General features: G+C 44.9%; 1 protein-coding gene across 1 annotated transcript in view; it reads right to left on the minus strand.

The window, feature by feature from the left end:
• The window catches only part of LOC308127893 (kalirin-like), a 34,625-nt gene extending 12,001 nt beyond the window's left edge, over window positions 1–22,624 (minus strand). Inside the window, exons 1-41 of the mRNA XM_080493293.1 lie at window positions 22,127–22,624; window positions 18,105–18,179; window positions 17,904–18,018; window positions 17,636–17,828; window positions 17,325–17,548; window positions 16,930–17,251; window positions 16,733–16,855; window positions 15,992–16,183; window positions 15,719–15,850; window positions 15,496–15,630; window positions 15,316–15,408; window positions 14,323–14,445; window positions 14,079–14,195; window positions 13,925–13,999; window positions 13,697–13,819; window positions 13,526–13,578; window positions 12,610–12,757; window positions 12,325–12,521; window positions 12,155–12,252; window positions 10,534–10,697; window positions 10,154–10,273; window positions 9,966–10,045; window positions 9,741–9,879; window positions 8,668–8,802; window positions 8,399–8,561; window positions 8,158–8,273; window positions 7,887–8,009; window positions 7,586–7,768; window positions 7,380–7,504; window positions 7,241–7,307; window positions 7,052–7,161; window positions 6,901–6,970; window positions 6,738–6,827; window positions 6,569–6,661; window positions 6,330–6,441; window positions 6,062–6,252; window positions 5,194–5,295; window positions 4,953–5,107; window positions 4,577–4,679; window positions 1,802–1,963; window positions 1,519–1,717 (exon numbers count right to left, since the gene is read on the minus strand). Of these exons, the coding sequence (XP_080349419.1) occupies window positions 1,519–1,717; window positions 1,802–1,963; window positions 4,577–4,679; window positions 4,953–5,107; window positions 5,194–5,295; window positions 6,062–6,252; window positions 6,330–6,441; window positions 6,569–6,661; window positions 6,738–6,827; window positions 6,901–6,970; window positions 7,052–7,161; window positions 7,241–7,307; window positions 7,380–7,504; window positions 7,586–7,768; window positions 7,887–8,009; window positions 8,158–8,273; window positions 8,399–8,561; window positions 8,668–8,802; window positions 9,741–9,879; window positions 9,966–10,045; window positions 10,154–10,273; window positions 10,534–10,697; window positions 12,155–12,252; window positions 12,325–12,521; window positions 12,610–12,757; window positions 13,526–13,578; window positions 13,697–13,819; window positions 13,925–13,999; window positions 14,079–14,195; window positions 14,323–14,445; window positions 15,316–15,408; window positions 15,496–15,630; window positions 15,719–15,850; window positions 15,992–16,183; window positions 16,733–16,855; window positions 16,930–17,251; window positions 17,325–17,548; window positions 17,636–17,828; window positions 17,904–18,018; window positions 18,105–18,179; window positions 22,127–22,184 (5,398 nt within the window). The 5' untranslated portion in view covers window positions 22,185–22,624. The remainder of the gene's footprint in view (window positions 1–1,518; window positions 1,718–1,801; window positions 1,964–4,576; window positions 4,680–4,952; window positions 5,108–5,193; window positions 5,296–6,061; window positions 6,253–6,329; window positions 6,442–6,568; window positions 6,662–6,737; window positions 6,828–6,900; window positions 6,971–7,051; window positions 7,162–7,240; window positions 7,308–7,379; window positions 7,505–7,585; window positions 7,769–7,886; window positions 8,010–8,157; window positions 8,274–8,398; window positions 8,562–8,667; window positions 8,803–9,740; window positions 9,880–9,965; window positions 10,046–10,153; window positions 10,274–10,533; window positions 10,698–12,154; window positions 12,253–12,324; window positions 12,522–12,609; window positions 12,758–13,525; window positions 13,579–13,696; window positions 13,820–13,924; window positions 14,000–14,078; window positions 14,196–14,322; window positions 14,446–15,315; window positions 15,409–15,495; window positions 15,631–15,718; window positions 15,851–15,991; window positions 16,184–16,732; window positions 16,856–16,929; window positions 17,252–17,324; window positions 17,549–17,635; window positions 17,829–17,903; window positions 18,019–18,104; window positions 18,180–22,126) is intronic.
• Window positions 22,625–24,574: the final 1,950 nt, after the last annotated feature.

Genomic DNA, 24,574 nt, shown 5'->3' on the forward strand with positions numbered 1-24,574 from the left:
GGCTTCACCGAGAGGGGCGGGCTTATACACTGGGAATTTAATCAATGAAAGAAAGCTATGAAAATATGTTTAAATTCAAAATGGACCAATAAACACTTTTAAAGAAAAGACAGAAGATATCTTAAAAAATTGTTGACACAAAGGTTTGTTATTATTTGTGAAAATGAAGAAAAAATCTTGATGGGAAAAATTGTGAAATATAAATGAGATCATCAAGTTAACAAATGTAAACAATTAAAAAAACAACTATGAAATATTAGCTAAGACTGAGTTTATTTTTAACTTGAATTAGATGAACAAAATAATCTGCAGGAATAATAACAGTAAAAAAAAAAAGCAGGACTAAAAACAGCCAATGTATTTTTAAACTGAGCCTCCCATTGTCCTGACACACAGTAGGTGGTCACACCACACACACACACACACACACACACACACACACACACACACAGGATACAGATTCCTGTCTGTAAGAAACTCTTTCAGGTGAATGTTTAACCCCAAAACCCTGACAACAACCCTCCGGACTCTCTGTGTGTGTGTGTGTGTGTGTGTGTGTGTGTGTGTGTGTGTGTGTGTGTGTGTGTGTGTGTGTGTGTGTGTGTGTGTGTGTGTGTGTGTGTGTGTGTGTGTGAGTGAAATATGTCGTCAGACCTGATTTGAAATTAAGCTTTTGTTATCAGTCTGAGACGTGCTTCACTCTTTCAAAGTCTTTGAAACGCGAAACAAACAAGGTGAAACTTGTTTGTTAAGATATTTCTCTGTAGCGCCACCGTCTGGAGCTCATGTGATGACTTACATTTGTTGCTATCTGTGTGTTGTTTACAATTACCGTAGTAAACTCAGTTTGTTTACGATGGGGACACTTATAATCCATGTGTTTACATTTAGATGGACGTACGTTTGGCTGTGGGGATACTGGTTGACTTTATCGCAGCGTTTCATTAGTTCACTCTGTGGTGACATTTATTGTTGTTTACTGTGTGCAAACTGAGGAAGTGTGTTTGTTGGTATAAGGCCGAACATTTGTTTGCTCATTTGTGTACAACTTTACTGAGACACATGGTTTTGTTGACTGTGCAAGCATCTATTTGTGTGTGTTAGTTTGTTTAGCTGGATGGCTTCAATATTCTCTGTCTTTATGATTTGTGGGGACTGTTGATTTGTTTACATCCTTTTTGTTTCTTGTTTATGTTAATCTTGTTTATGATTACCTCCTCACCCTGCTGAGTGATACTTTTCTTACTTTTGTTTTAAATAATTTGTTTTTTGTGGGGACGTTTGATTTGTTCACGTTTGCGTTTGTCTTGTTTACATCTGCACGGGTAAATAACATCACTGATGTTTTCCTTGAGTTTTTTATCTGATCAGTGACACACACACACACACACACACACACACACACACACACACACACACGCACACACACACACAGAGGAGGAAGTGGAGGTGAGGATGTTTAAGGTTCCCCCTGGTTCAACAGGATGTCACGTGTTGTTGCTGCGGACGCGCGCTCACCCTTCCCGGCCGTGGACGAGGAGCTGGACGATGACGTGGTGGTGGTGGAGGAGGAGTTGCAGGATGAGGAGGAGGTGGTGGTGCAGGTGGAGGAGGACGAGGTGCTGGAGGAGGTGGTGGAGGCCGGGACGAGTCCCTCCATGTCGGCCGCGCTGTGCGAGTGCGACAGGCAGAGGGCGCTCATGGGCAGCAGACCCTCCTGCAAGAGACACACACACACAGGTTATAATTTATGGGTGTGTTTGATTCATCCACAGTGAGCTGGCGTGTTTGATTGGTTTACCTGTTGTGGCGTCTGATCTGTAGTCCTCGCCAAACACCACCCGGGCCGGTCGGCAGAGCGCTCCACCAGCTCCACCGTCTGGCCGCAGCGCACACTTAGCTCTCCGGCCGCGCCGGAGGAGAAATCCAACAACACCACCACTAACTCGCAGCCGCCAGACAGCTGAGGAGGAGATCACACCATCACTTAGTTAGGACACATGCACGCACACACACACATGCACGCACACACACACGCGCACACACATGCACGCACACACACACACGCACGCACACACGCACACACGGGTGGGATTCTATTTACTTTTTTCTTAATCTTTAAATAAATTGTCAATAGTCTGTGATTAAACTATAAACATTTTTTGTTGATATACTTTGATTTTCTTCATTTGAAGTTCACATAATTGATGTTTCTATTTTCAGTTTTGTTCAAAAGATTTCTCTTAACTTTTCTGAACCAATGAATCTTTTTTATTTACGAATCAATTTATGGCAGCTGCTAATATATTTAATTAAGTTAATCACAGTTTGAAATATTTTTTGAAAACAGATATTTTAGAAATAATTTTAGTGTTATGTTACGTCGTGTTTTTTATTGTAATTCATTTGAATCCACCTAAATTGGATATTTATTTTTAAATCCATAATAATGCATTTGTTTTTGATGGGATGTTCATAGAGAGTCTGTTCCACATTGCAGCTCCTGTGATAAATGACCCAAACAAAAAGCCGGAAGGCCTCGTACATCATCCCGACCCGCCCGCCTCGCTCTGATTGGTCCAGAGGGCGGGACCTCTTGAGATGAGGTTGTCATGGTTACAGTGAACAGCGTGCAGCAGAGGGGAGTTCCCGAGGTAACCAAATGCAGATGTGAATCCTTCAGTGGACATTTCAACACACAGACACTTAACCAACGGCTTTTTATTTGAGTTTTGTTGTGTTTTATTATAATATTTGACATTATAATATAAAGTTTTTTTGTTGTTGTTGCAATACAGCACTTAAAAAAATATTGTTTTTGTGGACATTCTGATATTATTATAAAACTTTTGGGTCATACTGCATTTTGTTTTGTTGGTTTTTCAGTGGATATACTGTGGACATTTAAAAAATGTATATAAAAAGTATCTAAATATATATTTAACATGAATATTTATTAAAGAACATAATAGTTTCCAATTGTTTTATTTTTAATTAAGGTTATTTTTTCACGGATATGTTTTTGCATCTAATATTAAATTTTTTTTCATGTTATTTTCTTATTTGGTATTTTACAGAAAACATTTTACTTACATTTACAAGTTAAACAATTTATGCAAAATTATTATTATTATTATTATTCCTACGTTTCAGGGAGATTTCAATATATATATTTTTTCTATTGTTAAATATATTAAAGCAATTATTTTCGGAGCATATCTTTTCCTTTTTGTAATTTTATTTGTATTAATTTTATATTTTTTCACCAAAATATTGTTACATTTTCTTAACTTCATTTACAACTTAATATCCATTGTCAGTTATTTACCTTTGGCGATTTTTCGTCCACGATATTTTGTCTTTCTAGTCCATTAAATATTTTTTTCATGAACGTTTAGTTACTTAAAATATATATTCTATTCTATTGAGCATTCATATTTGGGCTTTTGTACAAGCAGGTGTCATGTCAGAACAACTTGTTTTATGATTTTAAAAAAATAGTTTGATATATTTTAGAAACTTTCCTGAAACATTTCTAAAATAGAAATATTGTTCAGATATTTTTTCTCATAAATTATTACAGGTGGATTGAATGCTTTGTTGATGTTTCTTTTTACTTTTATTCCTATTTGATTTTCAACTTTAATTTCTGCTTTCCCTGTTGTTTACAGAGCTGCTTGTTTCATTGAACCTGATTTCGCTTTGACAGATGTTTCATCACCTCCTTCCTGCTGCATACAGACACCAAAAAGGAGCAGCCAAGCTGACGCATGGTTCAATCCCCAGTTTCCCAGAGGACAAAGGTCAGAGATCAGGGACTGCAGCGTCCTCTCGCAAACAGGTAAAATAAATTGGACGTACCTTGTTTGTGGAGTCGATCTGCGAAGCGGCCGACTGACCGCCCGAGAGGAAAAACAGACTCACACCCACCAGCTGCTACACAGCTGAGCTCAGAACACTACTCACCCTCACACACACACACACACGCACGCACGCACGCACGCACGCACGCACGCACACACACACACACACACACACACACACACACACACATGCACACACATGCACAAGCACAAAGGCACACCCCAATACTCTTGCACAGCCAGAGCCAGAAACACACACTGAGACACACCCAACACACATCAACATGGACGGACGCACGCACACACAGTCTGTGCACACGTCTTTTCAGTTTCTGGGAGTTTCTCTGTGTTTTTGTCCATGTGCCACAATTTGTGTGTGTTAGCATTTGAATGTGTGTGTGTGTCACTTCTGTCTGTATATGTGTCAGTGTTTTTCTGCTTGTGTGTGACTGTTATTGTCTGTGTATTTGGGATATGTGTGTGTTGCAGTTACAGTTACTTTTACAAACCATTAGCGTGTGTTTCTTCCATTTTTCTTTTTTTTCCCCTAACGTTTTACAGTGTTTTGGGATATTTTGTTGTCAGTTAAATAGGAGTTGTGTCTTGAATCTTATCTGAGTGTGTGTACAACTGCAACTATGAGCGTGCGTGCGTGTGTGTGTGTGTGTGTGTGTGTGTGTGTGTGTGTGTGTGTGTGTGTGTGTGTGAGAGACCTTGTCGCTGTCGGCTGTGTTTTGAGACGTCCTTGATGCAATAGACACTGTGTCAGGTTGGCTGCTGGCGTCTCCCAGACTGTCGGCGTCTTCGCTTGTTTCCCTGAAAAACAAGTAAACAAAATTTGAAAGTTTTAATTTTCGAGTCCAGAAACATGGATGAAAGTATGTGGACACCCTGTGCAACTTTTTGGACTCAAGTTTTCATCATTGAAAAGTCCGTTAATTTATTCCACTTTTTATTTCTCTTTGTTACACTCATGCATGCACACTGGTGCCCCCTATGGTCAAGTCAGAAATGACACCATGGTCACGACGGTATATGTTTACATATTTGGACGGTGGAGGGGTCCCAGGTGTCCTCAGTGTGACTGACCTGCGAGTGATGCTGCGTTGTCGCCCCAGCGTGGGGTTGGGGGTCTTTGGGAGGGGGATTGGCTCCCGCAGTGCGCCCCGCAGGTGACCCCGCCTCTCCTGGATCACCTGTCGGATACTGCGCACCCACTCCTGCTTCAGCTCCAGAGACGAGGCCTGAGAGGCAGATTCAACAGATGCTCAAAGGTCATTGGGGTAAATATAAATATCCAAAGATGAGCACATGGAGAAACAGCTCGAACCTTCAGCACAGTCTTGTTGTCGGAGGTTGGCGTTCGTCCCACCCACAAAGCGAACTTACAGGGATCTCCTTCAATGTGCTCAGTCACTCCCAGCTCCGAGGTCTGAAATACCCACAAAATACAATTGTTATATACCTGAACAAGTTATTTCCTCCCATAAACTCATTAACATGCAAACTAATTTATAAAATCAAAGTCAGAACTCAACAAAATGTCCCAATAAACTAAAACAATCTATGTAAAATGTGAAACAAATTCACAAAATTTCAATTAAGAAAATGGGCTAACAGTCTTTAAATGCTAAGAGAAAGCAAAACAATACCAAAAACAAGGGAACATGTCAGTATATACCATAAAATAAAGCAAAATGACTCTGAATCCTTCAAAAAAAAAAACAAGCAGAATTCAACAGAAAACACAATTATTACTGAATAGTGCCCAATAAGTACAGAGAGCATGAGACAAGTTAGTTTTACGATGTGTTGTTTTCAAGTAGTAATCCTATTGCAACTGTGATACTGCCTCCGTGGGGAAAATAACTATTATTTGAAAAGTCAAGTACGTTTTTAAAATTGTGAGATATGTCAATATAAATTGAAAAATCCCAAGATGCCATTATATATTTCCAAATGAGAACAAAAACTAAACTAAACTGGAATAAAAGAAAAATTTTACAGAAAACTACTACAAGCCATAAAATTTAATTATTCACCATTATATAGTAAACTCAGTGATTTTGTTAAAATTACAACAGCAAAAGATAAATGTCAAGATCTAAACATTTGTTCAATATATACAGATACCACAAGATTTCAAACATGCTATACAGTATGTGTCCTATTTTAGTAGTATGTATTTCATAGTTTACCCTCAATCTGCTCTTGTAGAGATACTTCGTTCGTCCCGATGAGTCTTTGATCTCTTTGCTGAAGATGAGCGACAGCTCGAACAAGAAGAGATGTCGGTCCCGCCCCTTCCTGATGAGAGACTTGGGCTCCCAAACGAGGAAGGAGTCCTGCAGGAGGAGCTCGCCCTGGACCTCCAGTCCCTCTTCCAGACCTGCACAGGCAGCAGCACATGTCAGAGTTCAGAGTTCTTGTGTGTGCGCTCAGGCGTGCGTGGTCGTGTGACTTTACCTTCCAGCATGCTGACATGCATGGCGTCGTTTGCTCTCTTGGGGACGCTCAGCATCACATCCAGCCCTTCCTTTATCTCTCCTTTACCCTCCTCACAGCAGGCCAGCAGCTCCTGAACAAACAGACACTTCCTGGTACATTTCACCATTTTTTTATTTATTTTGAATTTTTTTTATAAACTCTGTTAACCAACTGGGACTTCCTGTAAGTTGATGCCCTGACAGGAAGTGATGTGTTACCTTGAGCAGCAGCTGGTATTTGGTTATCCTTTGAACTGGTTTGATGAGGGCGGAGGAGATGGAGTTGGCCAGTCCATGCCTCCTTTGGACTTCCTGCAAACGCAACATAAGCATTAGTGTTTTTCTTATGCGGTCTAAGAGTTTTCTGAAGAATTAAAAAGAGTTTGACCTCGAAGAATCCAACGCCATGCTGCTGGATGAGTAGGCTGGAGTCTGGTTTGTTCCGGCAGTACGTCACGTACATGTGGAACTTATCGGCCTGACGGAGGAAAAACACGTTCATGATATCCGACAGGATTTCTTTAACCCTACATTCAAGACGCTGTGGTTACCCAGGTAACGAAGCAGTGGCCCACGTCCTCAGGAAGCTGTTCGTAGTTCTCCAGCTCCTTCAGGAAAATACTGCAAAACAGATTACCGCAGCTTGACAGTACACTTTGATTACAAAGTACAGAGAAGTAGTGGTAGTGTCTTTTGCAGTACCTGTTGTGGAATTCATAGATGTCCTGGATGTTCCCGAACACCACGTCGTCCTTGTTGGTGAGCCCCGGCGGGACCTCCTCTGAGCCGCTCGTCATCTCCCACAGGTACGTCTACACACAGTAGAAACAGTATGAGTACACAGAAGTACTCTGCAATGAGGTCCCAGAGAGAGAAAAGCTTTGATAGTACCTCAATGCACTCCTGCAGGTCTCTGACGTAGACTCTCTCAGTCTGCAGCAGCTCGGCCATGATGTACCTGAGGACACGAGCGGGCGTTATGGGCGTACAGCAGTACTGTGTACTGTAGTAGAATCCTGCTGGTACTCACTCTTTCTTGCGTGCGGAGCGTCTCTTCTCGTCGCTGACCTGGTGGCTCGGGTCAGAAAGGTTGACCTCGGGGTCTGAGTCAGACAGACTGTTGGGGATGAGCTCCAGCTCCAGGTCTTTGTTGTCCTGTGGGGGACGCCGTACCTCATTAACAACTTGGTACACGTGATTGGAAACTAGACAGAAGATTGGCTCGTGGTTTTTTACCTGCGAGCAGCCTCCCAGCGCCGTCTCCAGCAGGTGGCGGTACTGTCCCATCCTGACGGTGAAGTCGCGGTAACGTTTGTCCACGGTGGAGACGCAGCGGCGCAGTTCAGTGCGGTGGGCGTGGCCTTTAGCTAGCATGCTCTCAGCCAGCTGGATTAGGAGGTGGACTTTCTCCTGCGTGTGCTGACGGACAGAAAGAACACACGTCATCTCCGTTTTCTAGATTCCACAACCCACAGGTAGTCTTTGTAGTTTTCCACTGATCTCTTAGCTATAGATTTGAGTGTAGAAACAAACCCACCTTGGCAGAAACGCAAAACTCCCGATGCTGATTCAATAATTCTTGCGTCTCTGTAGCCGCTGCCCCCGGCGAAGTGTGTGTGGCCAGGTAGTGGTCACCTGACTGCTGCAGCCAATCAAGAGCCTGCAATCACACAACAGATTAGACACTAGTACCGTCCTGATATAAAGCCACATCGACCAAATTTGACAAATATGGAACAAATATCTGCGTTGAGCGTTTGAATAATGAACGTCATTGGATTTCAGTAAAACCTGTGCAGTTAAAGTACCTGCTGGGCGTGAGTTTGGAACATCAGATACTGCTGGCACTGATCCAGTCGACGTTTCTTCAAAGTCCAGAAGTGAAGAACTCTGTTTTCCCTCTGCAGCAGCTCACTGAGGATACCTGCGTACAATGACACAACATGTCACGTTTCTATCATCATCATCATAACTTAATCACTATGTTATAACTATGGCGTTCCTCAGGGCTTCATCTTGGTTCCACTGTTCTTCTGTTGGATTGTTTACCTTTGACCTGTTGCTCTGGTACCCTGGAGTGTCCAGTGACCTCGGTGACACCGGTTACCCCGGAGACAGTGACACTGTGACCAGAGATGTTCGCCATGGTGACACTGTTTCTGTGTATGTACTTGAGGAAAACCTCAGCGTTTCGCCTGGCGAGGGTGCACGCCTGTTACAACGGAAACAAGACCATCAGGAACGTTCGGTTGTCTACAAGTTCACACTGTTGAATGGAAATCAGAGACTCTGAACGACCTCTTCTTATTTTTTCCCACCTTCAGGAACGCCTCCTTCTGCTCCATGTGTTTGTTGATGAGTGGCAGCAGCTGCTCCGGCTGTCGGTCTCCTCCTCCGCACCAGTCCTCCTCCCTGCGGTATTCCTGCTCCAAACTCTCTAATACACCACACACCTGGAAACAGATAGACCTCGTATGGTTTGTTGAAGTTAGTGCTGATGTCAGCAGACCTTTCAAAAGGGACCTTTATAACACTCTCGGACCGTATGAATCTGTTCAGGAACCTAAGGACCTCCTTATGCAAACTTAAAAACACCTGAAGCATGAATACAACTCTGCAAGAGACTCCTGGAGAATCCTTCAATGTCTTTTCTCTGAAACCATCTCCCTGAAGAACTTTGGAGTAATGCCCTGGCATTTCTAATACTGACCAAGGATTTTGAGTACCGACATAGCCCCTTAAAAGATTTCCAAAATGCCTCCTCATTTTCAATTCCGTTTGTTCAGTACTTGTGGTTAATGTCTTGTCCGTTAAGACTCCTCCTGTATTTTGTCTTATACGGCATTTTTTGAAAGACAAGTGGACTCCTATCAACAGACCTCTTCAAGAACAGTTGGAATTGTCTTCTTTCCCACGATTTCTCCCATGATTGTTATTTTCCCGTCAAAAGTCTATTAGAACACAACTTGGAATATAAGATACTGTATGTCTTGCCAGACCAGTGAATCACGGTTCTCACATTTCTCCCCACCTGAACTCCTCAATGGACGTTTAAAGAGCCCTTCTTCACCACGTTAATCCATTAATGACTTTATAGACCTACTTTCAAAACTCCAAAATCATTTCAGGAATCACTATACCTCTCAAAAAATCTTCTGCAGGATTCAAACTGTTCTGTTAAGACAACTCTTAAGAGTCTATCGCAACAGTGCTGACGGTCTTGAGTTCTTTTAAAAATATCATGACAATCCCCTATTGCTTCTTGAAATTCATCAATGAACCTCTGAAGCCTAAAAATATATGAGAAACATGGAAACCCCGAAAAGACTCCTGCAGTTTCTCTTTTAAGCGTCTTGACGTGTCCGTTGACACCTATCAATTTCACAGTTACCTGCTGCGATGTCCTATAGAAGGCAGCGGATGCATTGACCAGTTTGAGTCTGTCTTCAATCCTCAGCATCAGTGTTTGCCAGTGGAGCGCCACCGTTTGGGCACAAGACCTCACTGCATCCGGATCATAATGACCTGACCTGGAGATGAACGGGAGAGACCTTCAGTGATGAACAATCCAACTTCATTGTTTTCGCAAGGAGTCACTAACAAGTTAAGTACTCACCTGACCAGAAGCTCTGCTCTCTGCTGCAGAGCCAGCGCCACCTGGTGGGTCCTCTGCAGGGAGTCTGCATGGAGGAGTCCCTGCAAGCCAACGGAGAGGCGACAATGTGATGGAAGTCTCCATCCAAACCTCTTTGGTATGTTTTGAGACGTTTATCAGAGTGAGAAAGAATTGTAATGAGCAGTTACCTCAATGGCCTGTTGGAGGCGCTCATGTTCCCTTTGCAGCTGCTCAGCTTCAGACAAACAGCTGGAGTTCAACATGCAGGATGACAGCATCACCTCACCCTCTGAGATCCATCCCAGCACCTGAGACACACACACAGAAAGACAGTTGTGTGTGTGTGTGTGTGTGTGTGTGTGTGTGTGTGTGTGTGTGTGTGTTCACTTATATGTCAGCTTGTCACCGTACTTGTATGTGCATGTCTAACCTGTTTAGAGCTGTGTGTTTTACCTGTGTAAGACTACAGGTGTGTGTGTCCTGTTTGATCTGACACAGCAGGTATGTGTCTGTCTTGCCTCTTTGACCTGGTTTTGTAGAAGTGTGTGTGCATGTGTGTGTGTGTTACCTGTTTGACCTGACTCTGCAGGTGTCTCAGCTGCAGGTTTTGCTCCAGGTGTGTGTGTGTGTGATCGGCGATTTGCTGCAGCTCCTTCTGTTTGTCCTGTAGGAGGCGCTGTAACTCCTCCACCTCGGAGGAGAGACCGCCCTCTGCTTCAGACAGCTCGATACCTGACACACACACACACACACACACACACACACACACACACACACACACACACACACACACACACACACACACACACACACACACGCACACACATAATTACACACAATCATGCATGCATACCCACATGGGCAGAGACTCTGTGTGTGTGTGTGTGTGTGTGTGTGTGTGTGTGTGTGTGTGTGTGTGTGTGTGTGTGTGTGTGTGTGTGTGTGTGTGTGTGTGTGTGTGTGTGTGTGTGTGTGTGTGTGTGTGTGTGTGTGTGTGTGTGTGTGTGTGTGTGTCTCCATGGCAAATTCAATATGCCGGTTTCCATGGGTACCAGCTGTGTGCTTCAGAGAGCAGTTTCCATAGCAACCCCATCCCCCTTTCCCCCCCCTCCCCCTCCCCCATCCTCATCCTCCCTGCCCCTCTTCCCCCTGAATATGATGGCTGTGCTCCTAAAGCGGTCAGACGAGGCGACGCTGTAGCGCAAAATATGCTGACTGATGTCCATTCTGCTCAGTTCTATTGCACTCTGCTGGTTTCTACTCTGTGTTCACAGCACAGACTCAGATCTGCTCAGTGAGCCTCAGACTGCAGCTGCTCTAAATTCTCAAACTGTGCTGATTTCCCCCCCGTTCGACCCGTTTCTCACCAGTTTGAGGCTGTTTTGACCCCATTAGAGCCCCCTTAAGGAAAGCCAAACTCCGCCTTATATCCGGCTTCAAGCCCCCAGCATCTCATAATCTGGAAGCATTTCAAGGACCTCACAAAACCCCTCACAGACTGTACTCAGCTGCCTTTATCAACTGTGTATTGTGGGAGAGCCTTTTTCACCGACCAGCCAAATCTCAAGTGCAGCTTCCAAAAAGTCACTCAAGGACATCTGGAATACTTCAAGCGATCCGTCAAAAATCATCAGACTCCTTATAGGAAGAAGCTCAATCTAATGCAAAATCCAGACAACAAAGGGAACTCTCTTTCAGTGACTCCAGGAAACCCAGTCAGACTTATCAAGGTATCTAGAACCACCTTGAGAATAAATGGAATTCTTGAAAGACCACTTGAATAAATTCATGCAGCTCGGAGTTACCTTTAAACCCTGAAATACCGTTCAAGACACCTTTTCACAAAGTTCTGGAGAGTAAGCTCCTTCTTGTTGAGTTCACTCTCCAGAAGCCCTTCAAGGAGTATGAAGATCAGACCTGCAAGATCTGTGGTTTTCTGACTGTGTGCTGTTTGGCATCACTGTCACATCTGAAAATACTCCCAATTATCTCTTTCAACATGTTCTGACCACTGCCTTTGAGGGTAAGAACACTCCCGAGGACCATTTCAGCTCCCTGACGGACCTTTCAAGGCAGGTTTCCGTTTCAAGAGGACCTTCCTATAAAACCAGTGTAACTCTCACTCATGAAGAGATCATCACCATCATCATCACTGTAACTGTTCAAATTGGCAGTGGCTCGACTCTTACCTGATGCCTGAACCTCTGTGATGTACTGCTGAAGGTCGTGACCTTGCTGGATGACCTCATAGATCATGTTGTTCATGGCCAGCCTCCGCTCCATGTGCCTGCACGTCAGTCAGCACGTCAGTCGAACATAATTTCTGCCCTCGTTTGTGTTTGTGCTACTACTTGTTTACCTGTGAATGCGTTGCTGTGCCAGCGTTAGCGCTTCGGGGCTAGCTTCCACCAAGCGTGATTGACCCAGCGCCAGCTTGTCCGGGGCCAGCTTGTCCTGGCTGCCGTCATTTAGCCGAGGTGATGCCAGCTTCTCGTTAGAAAAGTCCTGAGACTGTTTCTGGAGGTCTTGTTTCCAGGCGTCCATTTCTCCAGTCACCTAGGAAACACAGACATACATAGTCCCGCTGTGAACCAACCTGGATCCGGGCGGAGTCAAGTAGGAGAAAAGTGGGACGTAAACCAACCTCCAGCGTGCACTGGTGCAGGATGCGGAGCTGCAGGTAAACGTCCAGACGGATCTTCCTCTGGTGGAAAAGTTCTTCCAGCTGAACATGAGACTCCTCCAGCTGCTGCAGCACAGACTCCACATGGGCCACCGAGCTGCCCTGGGGCCTGAAACAAACGCACCCAAAAAACAGGCTTTAACAACCCCCTTAAAAATGTGAATGGATGCAAAAACAAACAGGTAATACAAACATTTTCAAAAACGCCACCTATTAGCTCTGTAAATATTTCTAGACTGTCATAAACAAGCACAAACAAGCACCCCCACATCGATTATGACGATTAGCAGCATACCAGTGTCTGAGCTGACCCGTGTAGTAAAACAAATGCCGACACAACAAACAGGTTTGCGTAAAACAACACAAAGTAAACACCATGTGTCATAAAGATAAAGCAACTGATCCCAGCCAACCAAATACACTGAGACATTCTACATTTCATAGAAAACAACACATTTCTGAACCTAAATGCACCTTTTTCAAAATCTAGAAAACAATCACAATATGTATTTTTAAAATATATCTATTAAATAGGTGCATTCACACTTTTTATAAAACCGTAAAAACACTTTATCTGACACATTCTTATTCATACTCAAAGCAAAAAAAGGGACACACTCAACATGACTATTGAAAAGAAAACACACCCATACCTCAAATTTCCACATGTTCTGTAGGTAATAAATGTGTCTACATGTTGTCTACATAAGGTTGTTCACAGTCAAATGGTTTGGGACAGAAGAAGCACAACCTCTGCTATTGTTCACAGTCCAGTGGTGCAGTGGCATTGCACAAAACAAGCGCACCCACTGAGGCTGTTAACGGTCCAGTGGTCCAGTGATGTGGGTTAAAACAAGCGCTCCATCAGGGCATATACCTGAGTTGCAGGATGAGGTCTTCTCCTTCCCGGATGACACTCATCGCAGCCTCCTGTGGGTCAGGGTTAGAGGACGGGTTAGTGCGAGTGTTAGAGGTCAGGGGCCGGGGGAGTGTTAGGTTGTTATGACGGGGTTAGACTGGAGGGTGGAGGTGAACGGCCTTCGGGCACCTGTGTGTTGGCTTGTTGCTGCTGCTGTTGGCTGATTAGAGTTTGCAGAGCCTCCACTGTGTCGGGACAGACAGGGACGTCTGAGGAGAGCTGCTTCTGGAGGCCCTCCATCCACGCTGAAAGCTGAGGGGGAGGAAGAGGAGGAGGAGGAGGAGGAGGATCAGTGAGTGTTGTTAGAGGTAAATAACCTTTAAATTATGCAGTGTGTGTGTGTGAGTGTGTGTTTACCTCCTTTGTGTGAGTGTAGAAAGACACAGCAAGATCCAACAGCAGCTTTCTCTGTTCAACCCGCTGAATGAAGGCCTGCAGCACACGTAAACAACGTAAACACCACGGCAGGTAAACAACGAGCTGTCGTCTCTCTCCGCTCGTCAGTGGTTACCTGCATGCGAAGCTCCAGGTCTCGGGCAGCCTGGTAGATCTCCTCCTCCTCACACTCTCCAGACTGAGCCAGCTGGTCCGCTGCTTCCAGAAGCTTCTCTGCGTTGGTGTAGGTGTTCTGGACCAAAAACACACAGTCACATCAACTAGTTCATCCACCAGAAGTTGGTGATACGATATTTCGCCCCCCAAACACGCCTGGTGGATGTGCCCGGTGCGAGTTTCCAGATTTTTGGTAGCTTTACCTGAGCGACCTGCTGGAAGTCGTCGTGTCGCTTCTGCAGCGCTCGCGCTCGATGCAAAGACTTCCCCACACCGCTGTGTTTGTTCAGGAAAACCTCCCCGTGCTGCTCCACCCAGTCCAGAACCTGTGAGACCGACAGAAGTCTACATTTGAATCTGGAAACAAATCTAATGTGACTCTAAACTGGATTCGCATCCCAAACTAAATCTGAATCAGTTTTATCTTCTCTATCCAATTTTGAATGTTGGATATAAATCTCTTACTGCAACTGAAATTAAATCTGGATCACGGTCAGAGTTTGGTTCCAGTACTGAACCAAGATTTGAATCTGGTTCTTGGCCTGGATCTGCATCAAAATCTTGGATCAGGTTCTGAATTTCTCTCTGGCAGGGGCCTGGAACAGGTTTCACAGCAGACTGATGTCAATAGTTAGAGCTGAATCTGGATTATAACCTGGATTTGAATTTCAGTGTATTTTCTGGATAGGAAGCTTAATGTTGATCTGGATCTGGATCTGAGCCAGAGTTTAAAGTGAACTGGACCAGAAACAGGGTTGGATTAATATTTTGTTAATCTCATGTTGCAAATTATGTTATAGATTAAATTTTCGATCTGTATCCGACCCTTAATATGGAGCTATGCCTTTGTGTAGATTTAGAATCAATGTTGTACTTGGTCCAATTCTAATTTTATTCCAGATTGAAATCTGGAACAGGACCTGAGTGTGAACACAGAGCGACTGATCTCGGGCAACTTTCGTCTTGAAATAAATCTTGATCTATCTCTGGCTCTTAATCTCACATTGGGTCTCGCTGAATCTACTGAGGTAAATCTGGATCTGGTCAAAATCCTATTCGTGATGTGAAACTAAACCTGGCTCGTAAGGAGAATCATAATCTGAATTTGAAGCTGAATGTGGCTCTAAGCCTGAATCTCTACATGGAACTGGATCTAAATATCTGGATTCAAACTAAATCTAGAATGTGGGTCGTACCTGTCTGACGTCCTGCTGAAACACGCACAGCTGCAAGCGCTGATGGAGGCGGAGCTTACGGTGTTGCCATGCCACCTCCACCTCATGGTGACCCTGATCAAGAGAAGAAAATCCAGAAAAGTCCACCAGTTATTCTGAAGCTTTCTACCTGATTCTGGGACATATGCTGAGCCGTCGTACCTGCATCACCTGGTGCAGGACGCCCATGATACCGTGTGTGGCGGCAGTGAAGTCGGGTTTGTTCGCCGAGTCTTCAGATTCTGTTGCCGGGCAACGCTGAAGAACCTCCAATAAGGCTTTACCGCTCTCACTCACCTACAGATGGCGGACAGGTGTTTTACCAGTGTGGTAACTTCAGGTGTGTTAAAGTGTGTTACCTGTTGGTTGTCAACGAGTGTGTTACCTGTGTGTAGTTGGCAGAGATTTCTTCGTTAAGTTCTTGGTGTTTTTTGGTAGCAGCCTCCAGCTCCGCTGTCGCCGACGGCAACGACCCTTCGGAGCAGGCCTGAACCCAGCCCTCCACACGGAGTAGAAACTGCACACACACACACACACACACACACACACACACACACACACACACACACACACACACACACACACACACACACACACACACACACAGTTCAGCTATCTGGACATCAAGCATCACACCTGTGGCTGGTGTGTCGGTCACCTGTTCTGCCCCCTGGTGGAAACCGGTTGCCATTGCGAGTGTGTTGCTGCGCTCCTCCAGTGTGGACGTCAGTGACTTCCAGTCTTCCTGTAACCTGCTCGACACCAACGCGATGCGCTCCGCCCCGTAGTGACCAGCCTCGGCGAGCCGCGCAGCCACGGTAACAACGCTGTCCACGTTCACGCTGCCATTCTGCACACACAGAACCAAACACGTAGATTCAATGATCAGCAGAATTATGGCCGCATATGTGACATAATGTATTTAAGAAATGGCATTTTCAGTCCTGAAAATAGCATAAAAGATGTCAACTTTGATAATAAAGGTCTTTAAAAACAACCAATAAAATCAACAGGAACAGAACTGACATTTGTTTTTAATATGGCACAAAAAAATTTAACATCACTAGCATAAACACTGCTAGGCAGTAAAAAAGGCCAGTGTTTTACTCTGACTAATACAATGTCATAAAAATGTTATTTCTTAGTTAAACTTGAGTAAAATCTGACCGATCAAAACAGCAACAAAATATGTGTTTTGTTAAATGGTGTAATGGTAATCGTTAGTCATCAAATGTTTGTCAAAAAATTGCATTCGTGGCCAACTGCTTTACAACTACTGTTACTCCGAATAACAGCATCAAACTGCTTTGACCAGTGGAACTGAATGAGTTAACCTTGTTCGCCAACACAGCAGAATATAATGAACGTATTTGAGTGTGTTCGGTTCACTCCTGCTCACCATGCAGTTGGCGGTGAAGTGCTGGTGTTGCGTCTGGAGGTCGATGGCATGCTGGTGGTTCTGTCCGACCTCGGCCAGACTCTGCATGAACAGCTCCTTACTGTGGGCGATCCACTCAGACATCTGGAACACACACACACACAGGTTAGGCTGACTCCACACCTGGGACAGGTGACTGAGGAGGCGGTGACTCTCACCTTGGTGGCGTCCTGCTCGAACAGGTGGAGCTGCAGCGCCTGGTCCAGGTGCAGCTTGCGGTCGCTCCAGCTCTGCAGCAGGTGTGTGCGAGCAGCCTGCATCCGGTCAAGCAGCGACGAGACTTTGGGCGCCACACTCTGGAAATCTGCACCACCTGACAGCCAGCTGCCGTGGCTGCCGCCCCCGCTGCCTTCGTTGGAGGGCTCGCCATGGGAGGGGCCCAGGCGCATGCGCTGGAGCAAACTCCGCCCCTCTCGGTCTAGGGCGTCGACCGGCGCGGTGGCGATGGTGTTACGCAGACGACCGTGCTCGTCCAGGAGTCTGTGGCGGTAAAACATGGTGGTGATGAACAGAGGATGTTCTGCGAGCGACTAGGGCAACTGAAAACACTCACTTGCGAGCCTCGTCGACGTCCTGGGGCTCGGGGATGCGGTTCAGCCCGGCCTCCAGCTGGTCCAGCTGGGCCAGCAGCTGCGAGGCCGCGCCCGAGAACTCCTCCAGCCCCAAACGCAGCTCGGTCCACTCCACGTGGTCGTACTCCAGCGAGCCGCCGAGGTCGGAGGTCAGCTGGGACGGGTCGACGAGCCGAGACAGGCCCTCCACCGACACCAGGCTGGTCTGCAGAGGAAACTGGGATTACTGTCACAACAGTCCCTGTGATTTTTTGATACTCTTGATCAGTTCCTCCAGATCTGGTAGAAATACCTCGAAGCTGAGTTTAGCGCTGCCCAGGTTGGTCTTGTGTTTCTGCCAGAACGTGTCGGGTTTGATGAGCAGCGCCGTGTGGATGTTGGAGGAGAACGACTCCTGCAGTGTCCGCAGCACCGGCTTCACGCTGTCCCACTTACTGCCGCGCATGTCCACGACCACCGTGAACCCGCGGGCGCGCACGTCCTCGCTAACAGACGGACGGAAAAGGGACGTTAGCAACCTCTGCTGGTCGTTTTTGTTTTCACAGCGAGAAGGAAACTACCTGGGGATGGTGGACAGGTACGTGACCAGCCGGCTGAGGTCCTCCTGTTTTATTCGATCATGATTGGTCCTGGCAGGGAAGGTCAGGATTGGCCCGCCTCGTTTATCTCGTCCACCTGGAGACACAAAGAGTTGCTCAAACTGAGGCGTCACACTGGGACAGGGTGGGCTGAAGCCCTGCCCAGGCTCTGGTGTTTCTTACCTGATACAAAGGCAACTTTCTCTCTGAGCACCGTCAGGACGTCGACCGCCCGCACGCTCTCGGCTTTACCAGGACCTGAAACACAGGCGAGGCAGAAAGTTTCACTTCAACAACACAACCCCCAACCAGGAAGTCTCGTACTTTTGGATAGTTGAAAAGATCGTGGGGCTGTGCATCAAATATGAAGTGTCCAGTCTGACGTCTTCTTTAGTTTAGTGTTAAAGTCATTGATCAAAACTAAAACATTTATTCGTCAACACTCAAAACACGATCTCAATTTAAGTTGACTTGCGATGTCTTCATCAGTGACAGAGAATACCTGAGAAAAAGTCATGGAGGAAGATGATAATTGAGTTTATTTTGGATTTAACGCAGCGGAGAATAATTCAGAAAGGCTGGAAAAATACAACAAACCTGAAGAGAAATCTACAACCTTAACACCAAGAAATCTCTGTAAGACGAAATGTTGAAGCCATTTAATGTCAGTAATCAGTTAAATCATCAGGACCGTGACACATTACTGTGTGGGAAACACTTTTCTAATTGGTTGACTTCCTCTTGTCATGACACAGTGATTTTTTTTCATATATGACAGTTCAAACAGGAGTGAATGGTTTGTGAGAGGATTGTTTCTATCCTGCTGTCTGCTCACCCTCTCATTGTCTGTGTTTACATCCCAATGTGCTATATTATTCATACGGTGATCTAAAAAAAAGTGCAGTAATCACACCATATGGAATGTATATAGTTCGTATGATACTACATAGTATATTCTTTGTCTATTGTTAAAAAGTTCAATTTTGTTCCAGATTCAACATGGACCGCCGACCACCAACAGACCCTCCAGGGAGGAGCAGAGACCTGATGAAGGAAGTGACTCCAGGACCACCGAGCCAAAGAGGTTAGTCTGAAGTTCTGTTGGTTCAAAATAAATATGGAAGTGCATCAGTATTTCTTTAAATTAGAACTGCCAATAAAACTGAGGATTTCTGCAAAAACACCCATCATTCATCATCTTCGTTTTTTTTTTTTTAAACCAAAATGATGAGAGAAATATGTGAAATTAAATGAACTGAAACATTTTTTAACATGTTCAATGTAATGACGCCAGAAAAATACTAAATTATCACATTTCCATAGTCTAAAATGTAATTGAAACAGTTTTTGTTGACTAAAAGTAGATTAAAGTGAACATACTTTTGGACGAAGATAAAGACTAAAGTTATCGACTTTCGGAAACTAAAATTAAAACGGGACGAGGCTGACAAGGAGTGATGAAGGCGAACAGGGCCAATTGTTTTCAGTCTCACTGAAATCGTGTAGTGTCATATTTCTATCAGGGAGCTCCGTCCATCCAGTTTACAGTTGTTGTTTTTTTCATTTGTTGCCAGTTTACATCTCTGAGTTTTATATTTTCTTGCTCACCGCCGCCAACTGCTGTCTGTGATTGGAGCTGCATGAAACTGAGAGTCAAAAACCACGTCAGAGCTTCAGAGGTCCTTCAGAGGGTTTTACACTCCAATTCTCTCTGAAGGTTTTTAGGGGCGTCACGTTAATGAGGGTCCCCACAAAGACACCAGAAACTCTGTGTGTGTGTGTGTGTGTGTGCTGCAGACGAGCCTCCTGTGTGCGTCAGATCATCCTGCACAGCGGGAGGAGACTAATCCAACACGCAGACACACACTGAGGGCATTAAGCGTCTCACATTAGCAGCTCCATGAGCAGGAAGAAGCATCCAAGAGGAAGTCTGGGAGCGTTCCCCAACGCCACGCCTCCCCTAAATCACACCGTCTCACTTCAATGACACGCATCAGGGCCGGACTTCTTTCTATCATTTGGTTCTACGAACCAAACGACACAAAGAACCGGACCCCAGAGGACTCAGTCAACCAAATATAAGATCCACACCTCTGGATCAGAGTTACCAGACATACTTCATTATCTGCTACGTTCTGCTGTTTGTTTGTTTGTTTGTTTGTTTGTTTGTTTGTTGTGTTGTTTGTGAGTGTATTTGTTTCATTGCTGCACTCTGGTTGTTTGTGATTTTTCTCTGTTTTGCTTTAAGTTGCCTTCAGTTTCTTTCCTCCTGCTGTTCGACTGCCATGTTTTTGTTTTGTTTATTTGCTTTTACTTTGTGTAGATTCTTGTTACATCCCATGACTTTGTACTCTACTTATATTTTCTTCAGCACTCTTTGCTTCCGTTCTGTCATGTTGGCTGGTGTTGCAGCCTCTCTGAAGCTTCAGAGTTTCAAGGTTGTGGCCAAATGATGTGTTGAGTTTTTCACATGTAATCAGGCCGACGAGTGCGGACGGAGTGACAGCACGTTTCTTTGAAGCCTTTTCATCTGCTTCTATTTCCGGCTTCACACTGACTCAGAGCGTTGGCGTGGAAATCCCGGCTCCGGCTCTCTGCACTGTCACTGTGACGGACGGACGGCCCATGGAGAATCAATCGGAGTCCTGACCGAGTTCTGGGACCGTGTTTACAGACCACAGACGCCCACAGCGAGCTGCAACCTCTGCTCTCGCAGCGCCGGGATGTGACCACGAGTCTGACGGATTCACAGCGATAAGACCAGCCTGCTGACCCTTCATCAGGAGGGACACTCAACTAATCTGGAGGAAATTAGGCCTGGTGACACGATTTTACTCTAGTTTCTGGCTTGTTTACGAGCAAAACCTCTCTGAGAATGAGATCAAGTGTCGGATTAAAGCTACTGACTGTAAGAAAGATGAAGGCAGAGTCAGAAACATGATCCGAATGGAACCAAGTATCAAAAAAACTAGTGAAAACGTGATCGAATGAAGCACCTGAATGTAACAAAAAAGAGGCAGAATGTGACATAAAGCAGACAAAGTAACATAAATCCACAAAATGTAACAGTGCTGGAATAGTAATACAAAGTATCCAAATGTAACTGTGTCAGAAAGTAATAGTGTGAAAATGTAACTAAATGTACCAGAAGGTAACTAAATAGATGAGAAAACTTTATGAAAATGTATAAAAATAGATTAATGAACCAAAGTACAATGAAAGTTTAAAGTTTCAATCATAGTCATTTTGATGTGGGTTTGTTTGTGATTATTGTTATTATGATATTTTCATGAATAATCTGGGGATTAAACATCCGAGGTGCTTTTAGAAACAAAAGAGAGCAACAATATGAAAGCCTTTCAGATCAGTTTTTTAAATAAGTTACAAGTGACAAAAGAACCACATTCAGGGTCCAAATTAAGACTTTCTGATATTTACCACACGAAGTGAAATCCACCAAGAAACCTTTCATTTTGGACAAATTTGTGATTTAACTTATTCAACAATTATGTTTTTAAAGAAAATATGTGGGACATTTGAGCACAGATCTCACAAATCCCAGTATTGATTGGATTTCACTCATCAAAAGGCAGAATTTAGACCTCTATTAAAAACTTGTACACATCTAACCGACAAACTAAGCCGAAAATGTCTTGTTTTTCCTGGATTATAGGTGTTTTTTGAGACAAATATATGACAGTGGTGCAGCATCGCCTCTCTGATCAAAGTTTTTATGTATTTTCAGCAGTGTTTGGATCAAATCTGATCATTGAATTATTATGAGACTAGCTGAATGTGGCCCTGGAGGTTCGGGGCCCCTGGGGTGGGGGGTGTGTGTGTGTGGGGGGGGGGGGGGGCACGGTACCTCCACCCCTGGATGAAGACTGTCATTAATACACACCACATTACATCACACATACGATCAAAACGCGAGCATCCCTTCCCACAATCCTCTTTGGTCGGACCCTCCACCCCCCAATACACACGTGCGCGTGCGCACACGCGCGCACACACACACACACACGCCGTGCCTCTGGATAGCACGAGGATGCTGACACACATTCCCAGTTTGGATGAGTGTGAGCACACGGGCGCGTGCACGTGGTGTGAATGGGCGGATGGAGGCATCATGGCGACAGCAGCCCTGCGCATACACATACACGCACACAATCACACGCGCGCGCCAGCGCACACACACACCCTACCTGCCGCCGCCAGCAGGCCGTCCGGGCCCGCTTCTCCTCCTCCATCCGCCGGATTCATCCTCCTCCTCCTCCGCCCCCTCCTCCTCCTCCACCGCCGCCTCCCCGCGCGCTCTCCTCCGTTATGTACCGTGCGTTGCCCCGCTCCTCCTCGCGCCTCCTCCCTGCCTACCCGTCCATCCCCGCGGCTCGGTGCATCGTCGCACGCGCGGATGTGTTCCCGTGCTCCCGGTACTTATCACCCGGTCACTGCTGCATCCTGCTCGGCTTCGCCCGTCCTCCTCCTCCTCCTCCTCCTCCTCTTCCTCCTCCGCTGCTGCTGCTGCTCCTCTTCACGTTACCGTGATCCCGCGCGGCATCGCATCACATCACGTCACCGTTACCGCCTCCGTTACCGTTACTGCCGTTACCGTGCGGGAGCTCCGTGCCTCTGCCGCTGCCGGTCCACGCAGCAGCGGACCGTGTGTGTGTGTGTGTGTGTGTGTGTGTGTGTGTGTGTGTGTGTAAGAGAGAGAGAAAGCACGCAGGCGCACGAGGGCTGCAGCAGCTGCTGCACCGACACACACACACACACACGGCCCCCACCTCTCCCCGTTACTACACGTTACTGGTGACAGTACCGTTACTACTAATGACATTAGTAGCAGTTTGAAACACCCAACATCAACATCACTTTTTTTTCTATGATAAGAAGAACTTTACACATTTAAGAAAAAAACAACCCAAATATTTCTGATATATTTCCAATATTTATGTAGTTAGTCCGTTCTGAATTGTATATAAATAAAATACAATGTCATGGACCTAATGCATACTCCATATTTTATTGTACGAAAACAGCTGCGGTGATGCCAACAAAAAACTTATTTAAATAAAAAATTATGTGCTCATGGTCCATAAATGTTAATTTCTGTTTGCATTTCTCTCTCTGGGCTGTAGATGTCACTGCGTTTAGGTGCAGTGGGGGATTTTCCAGGTCACTCATGCTGCCTGTAAGTGTTTAATGTCATGAAATTATCATCAACATGCAACCAAAATACTAATTTTAACACTGAGAGAAATGATTGATTCCAAACGTTAACCTCAGCTTATGTCAGACTTTTGGAGAACTTTCTTTAAGGGGTGGATGTGTGTGTTTTTTTTATGTTTTTGTGGGGATTTTGTGTCTCTGTGTCATTTTATCTTTATGTAATTACTTGGTGATACGTTTCTGTGATATTCTGGTAATAAGTTTTGTCATTTTGTCTTTTATTAAGGTTGTTTTGTGGTAATCTGGTATTTTTTTGTGCCTGTGTGTTTATTTTGTGTCTTTGTTGTTGCTTGGTGTTTGTTTTGTTTTCAGTACGTTTGTGTCTGTGTTCTTTTTTTTTTTTTAGGAGTTTTGAATTCTTTTATGTTTCTCCTGTGTCTGTTTCAGGATCCAACATGCTGCCTGTCTACCAGAGGTCAGAGGTCATGCTGTGGTCAACTCAGATCAGTTAGATAAAACTGAACAGAAAGTATAGTGACACAAAAATGGTTTCAGGCTCAGGAAAATCTAACTTTTCTGATATACAAATGGTCTGTTGGCAGCTTTTGAGCTGTTTGTTCTCTGTGTTTGGACCTGTGTACATATATATTTGACTGGTTTCCAGTTGATTTGAAGACTAGAGTCTATCTGAACTGGATTTATAATTGATTTGAATTGACTTTTTAAACTTGGTTTTGTTTGGATTCAGATCATGTTCTCACTAATCAGTCATTTAATTTATTATGTCCACATTTATCAATGTTACCAAGATTAATGTACTCAGTAGCAACTTTATCGACCACATCTTTTTATTTAAATTTAACAATTTATAAATGGCACCAGTCATCAAGCACCCCTTCATTCTCAATCTCCACCCAGGAGATGTTGGACTGGACCTCACACCCACTGATATGTTTGCCAGCCAGCCAGCTTCACCTAGTGGTAGAAACAGTGAGAGAAAAACTCACATGATCAATACATCAACCAGTCTACTGGGGATTTGAACCCTTACCCACTGGATTAAATAGTACCAACAGAGCTCCCTTCATCACAAAACCACAGAATGCTGAGGGCTTTCGTGTGACAATGTCAGGACGACGACATCATCTGCAAAAAGCAGTGATACTCGATGAAAAGTATATTTCAAATCTCTGATGAATCATCTAAGTGAAGCAGACTAAGTTTCATCTTGGAAGATTGATTGTAATTTCTTTCTTTATAGGTTTACACGGTGGTAGTAGTTACTACTTTTGACCACCAGAGGGCAAACGTCCATTTTTCGATGGACAGCTCCTTCTGTTTTCACGCCCTCTTGTGGGCAAATGTGTGAATTACAACAGCGGTGCAGCTTGTCACCAGTTCACTCTGCAGAGAAGACTGTAGTGAATCTGAAGGATGGCGTCCTTCTACTCTTCACCGTGATGAAGAGTGTTTCATGTGTC

Source organism: Lipophrys pholis (assembly GCF_963383615.2).
Source record: "Lipophrys pholis genome assembly, chromosome: 23".
Classification (NCBI taxonomy): Eukaryota; Metazoa; Chordata; class Actinopteri; order Blenniiformes; family Blenniidae; genus Lipophrys; species Lipophrys pholis.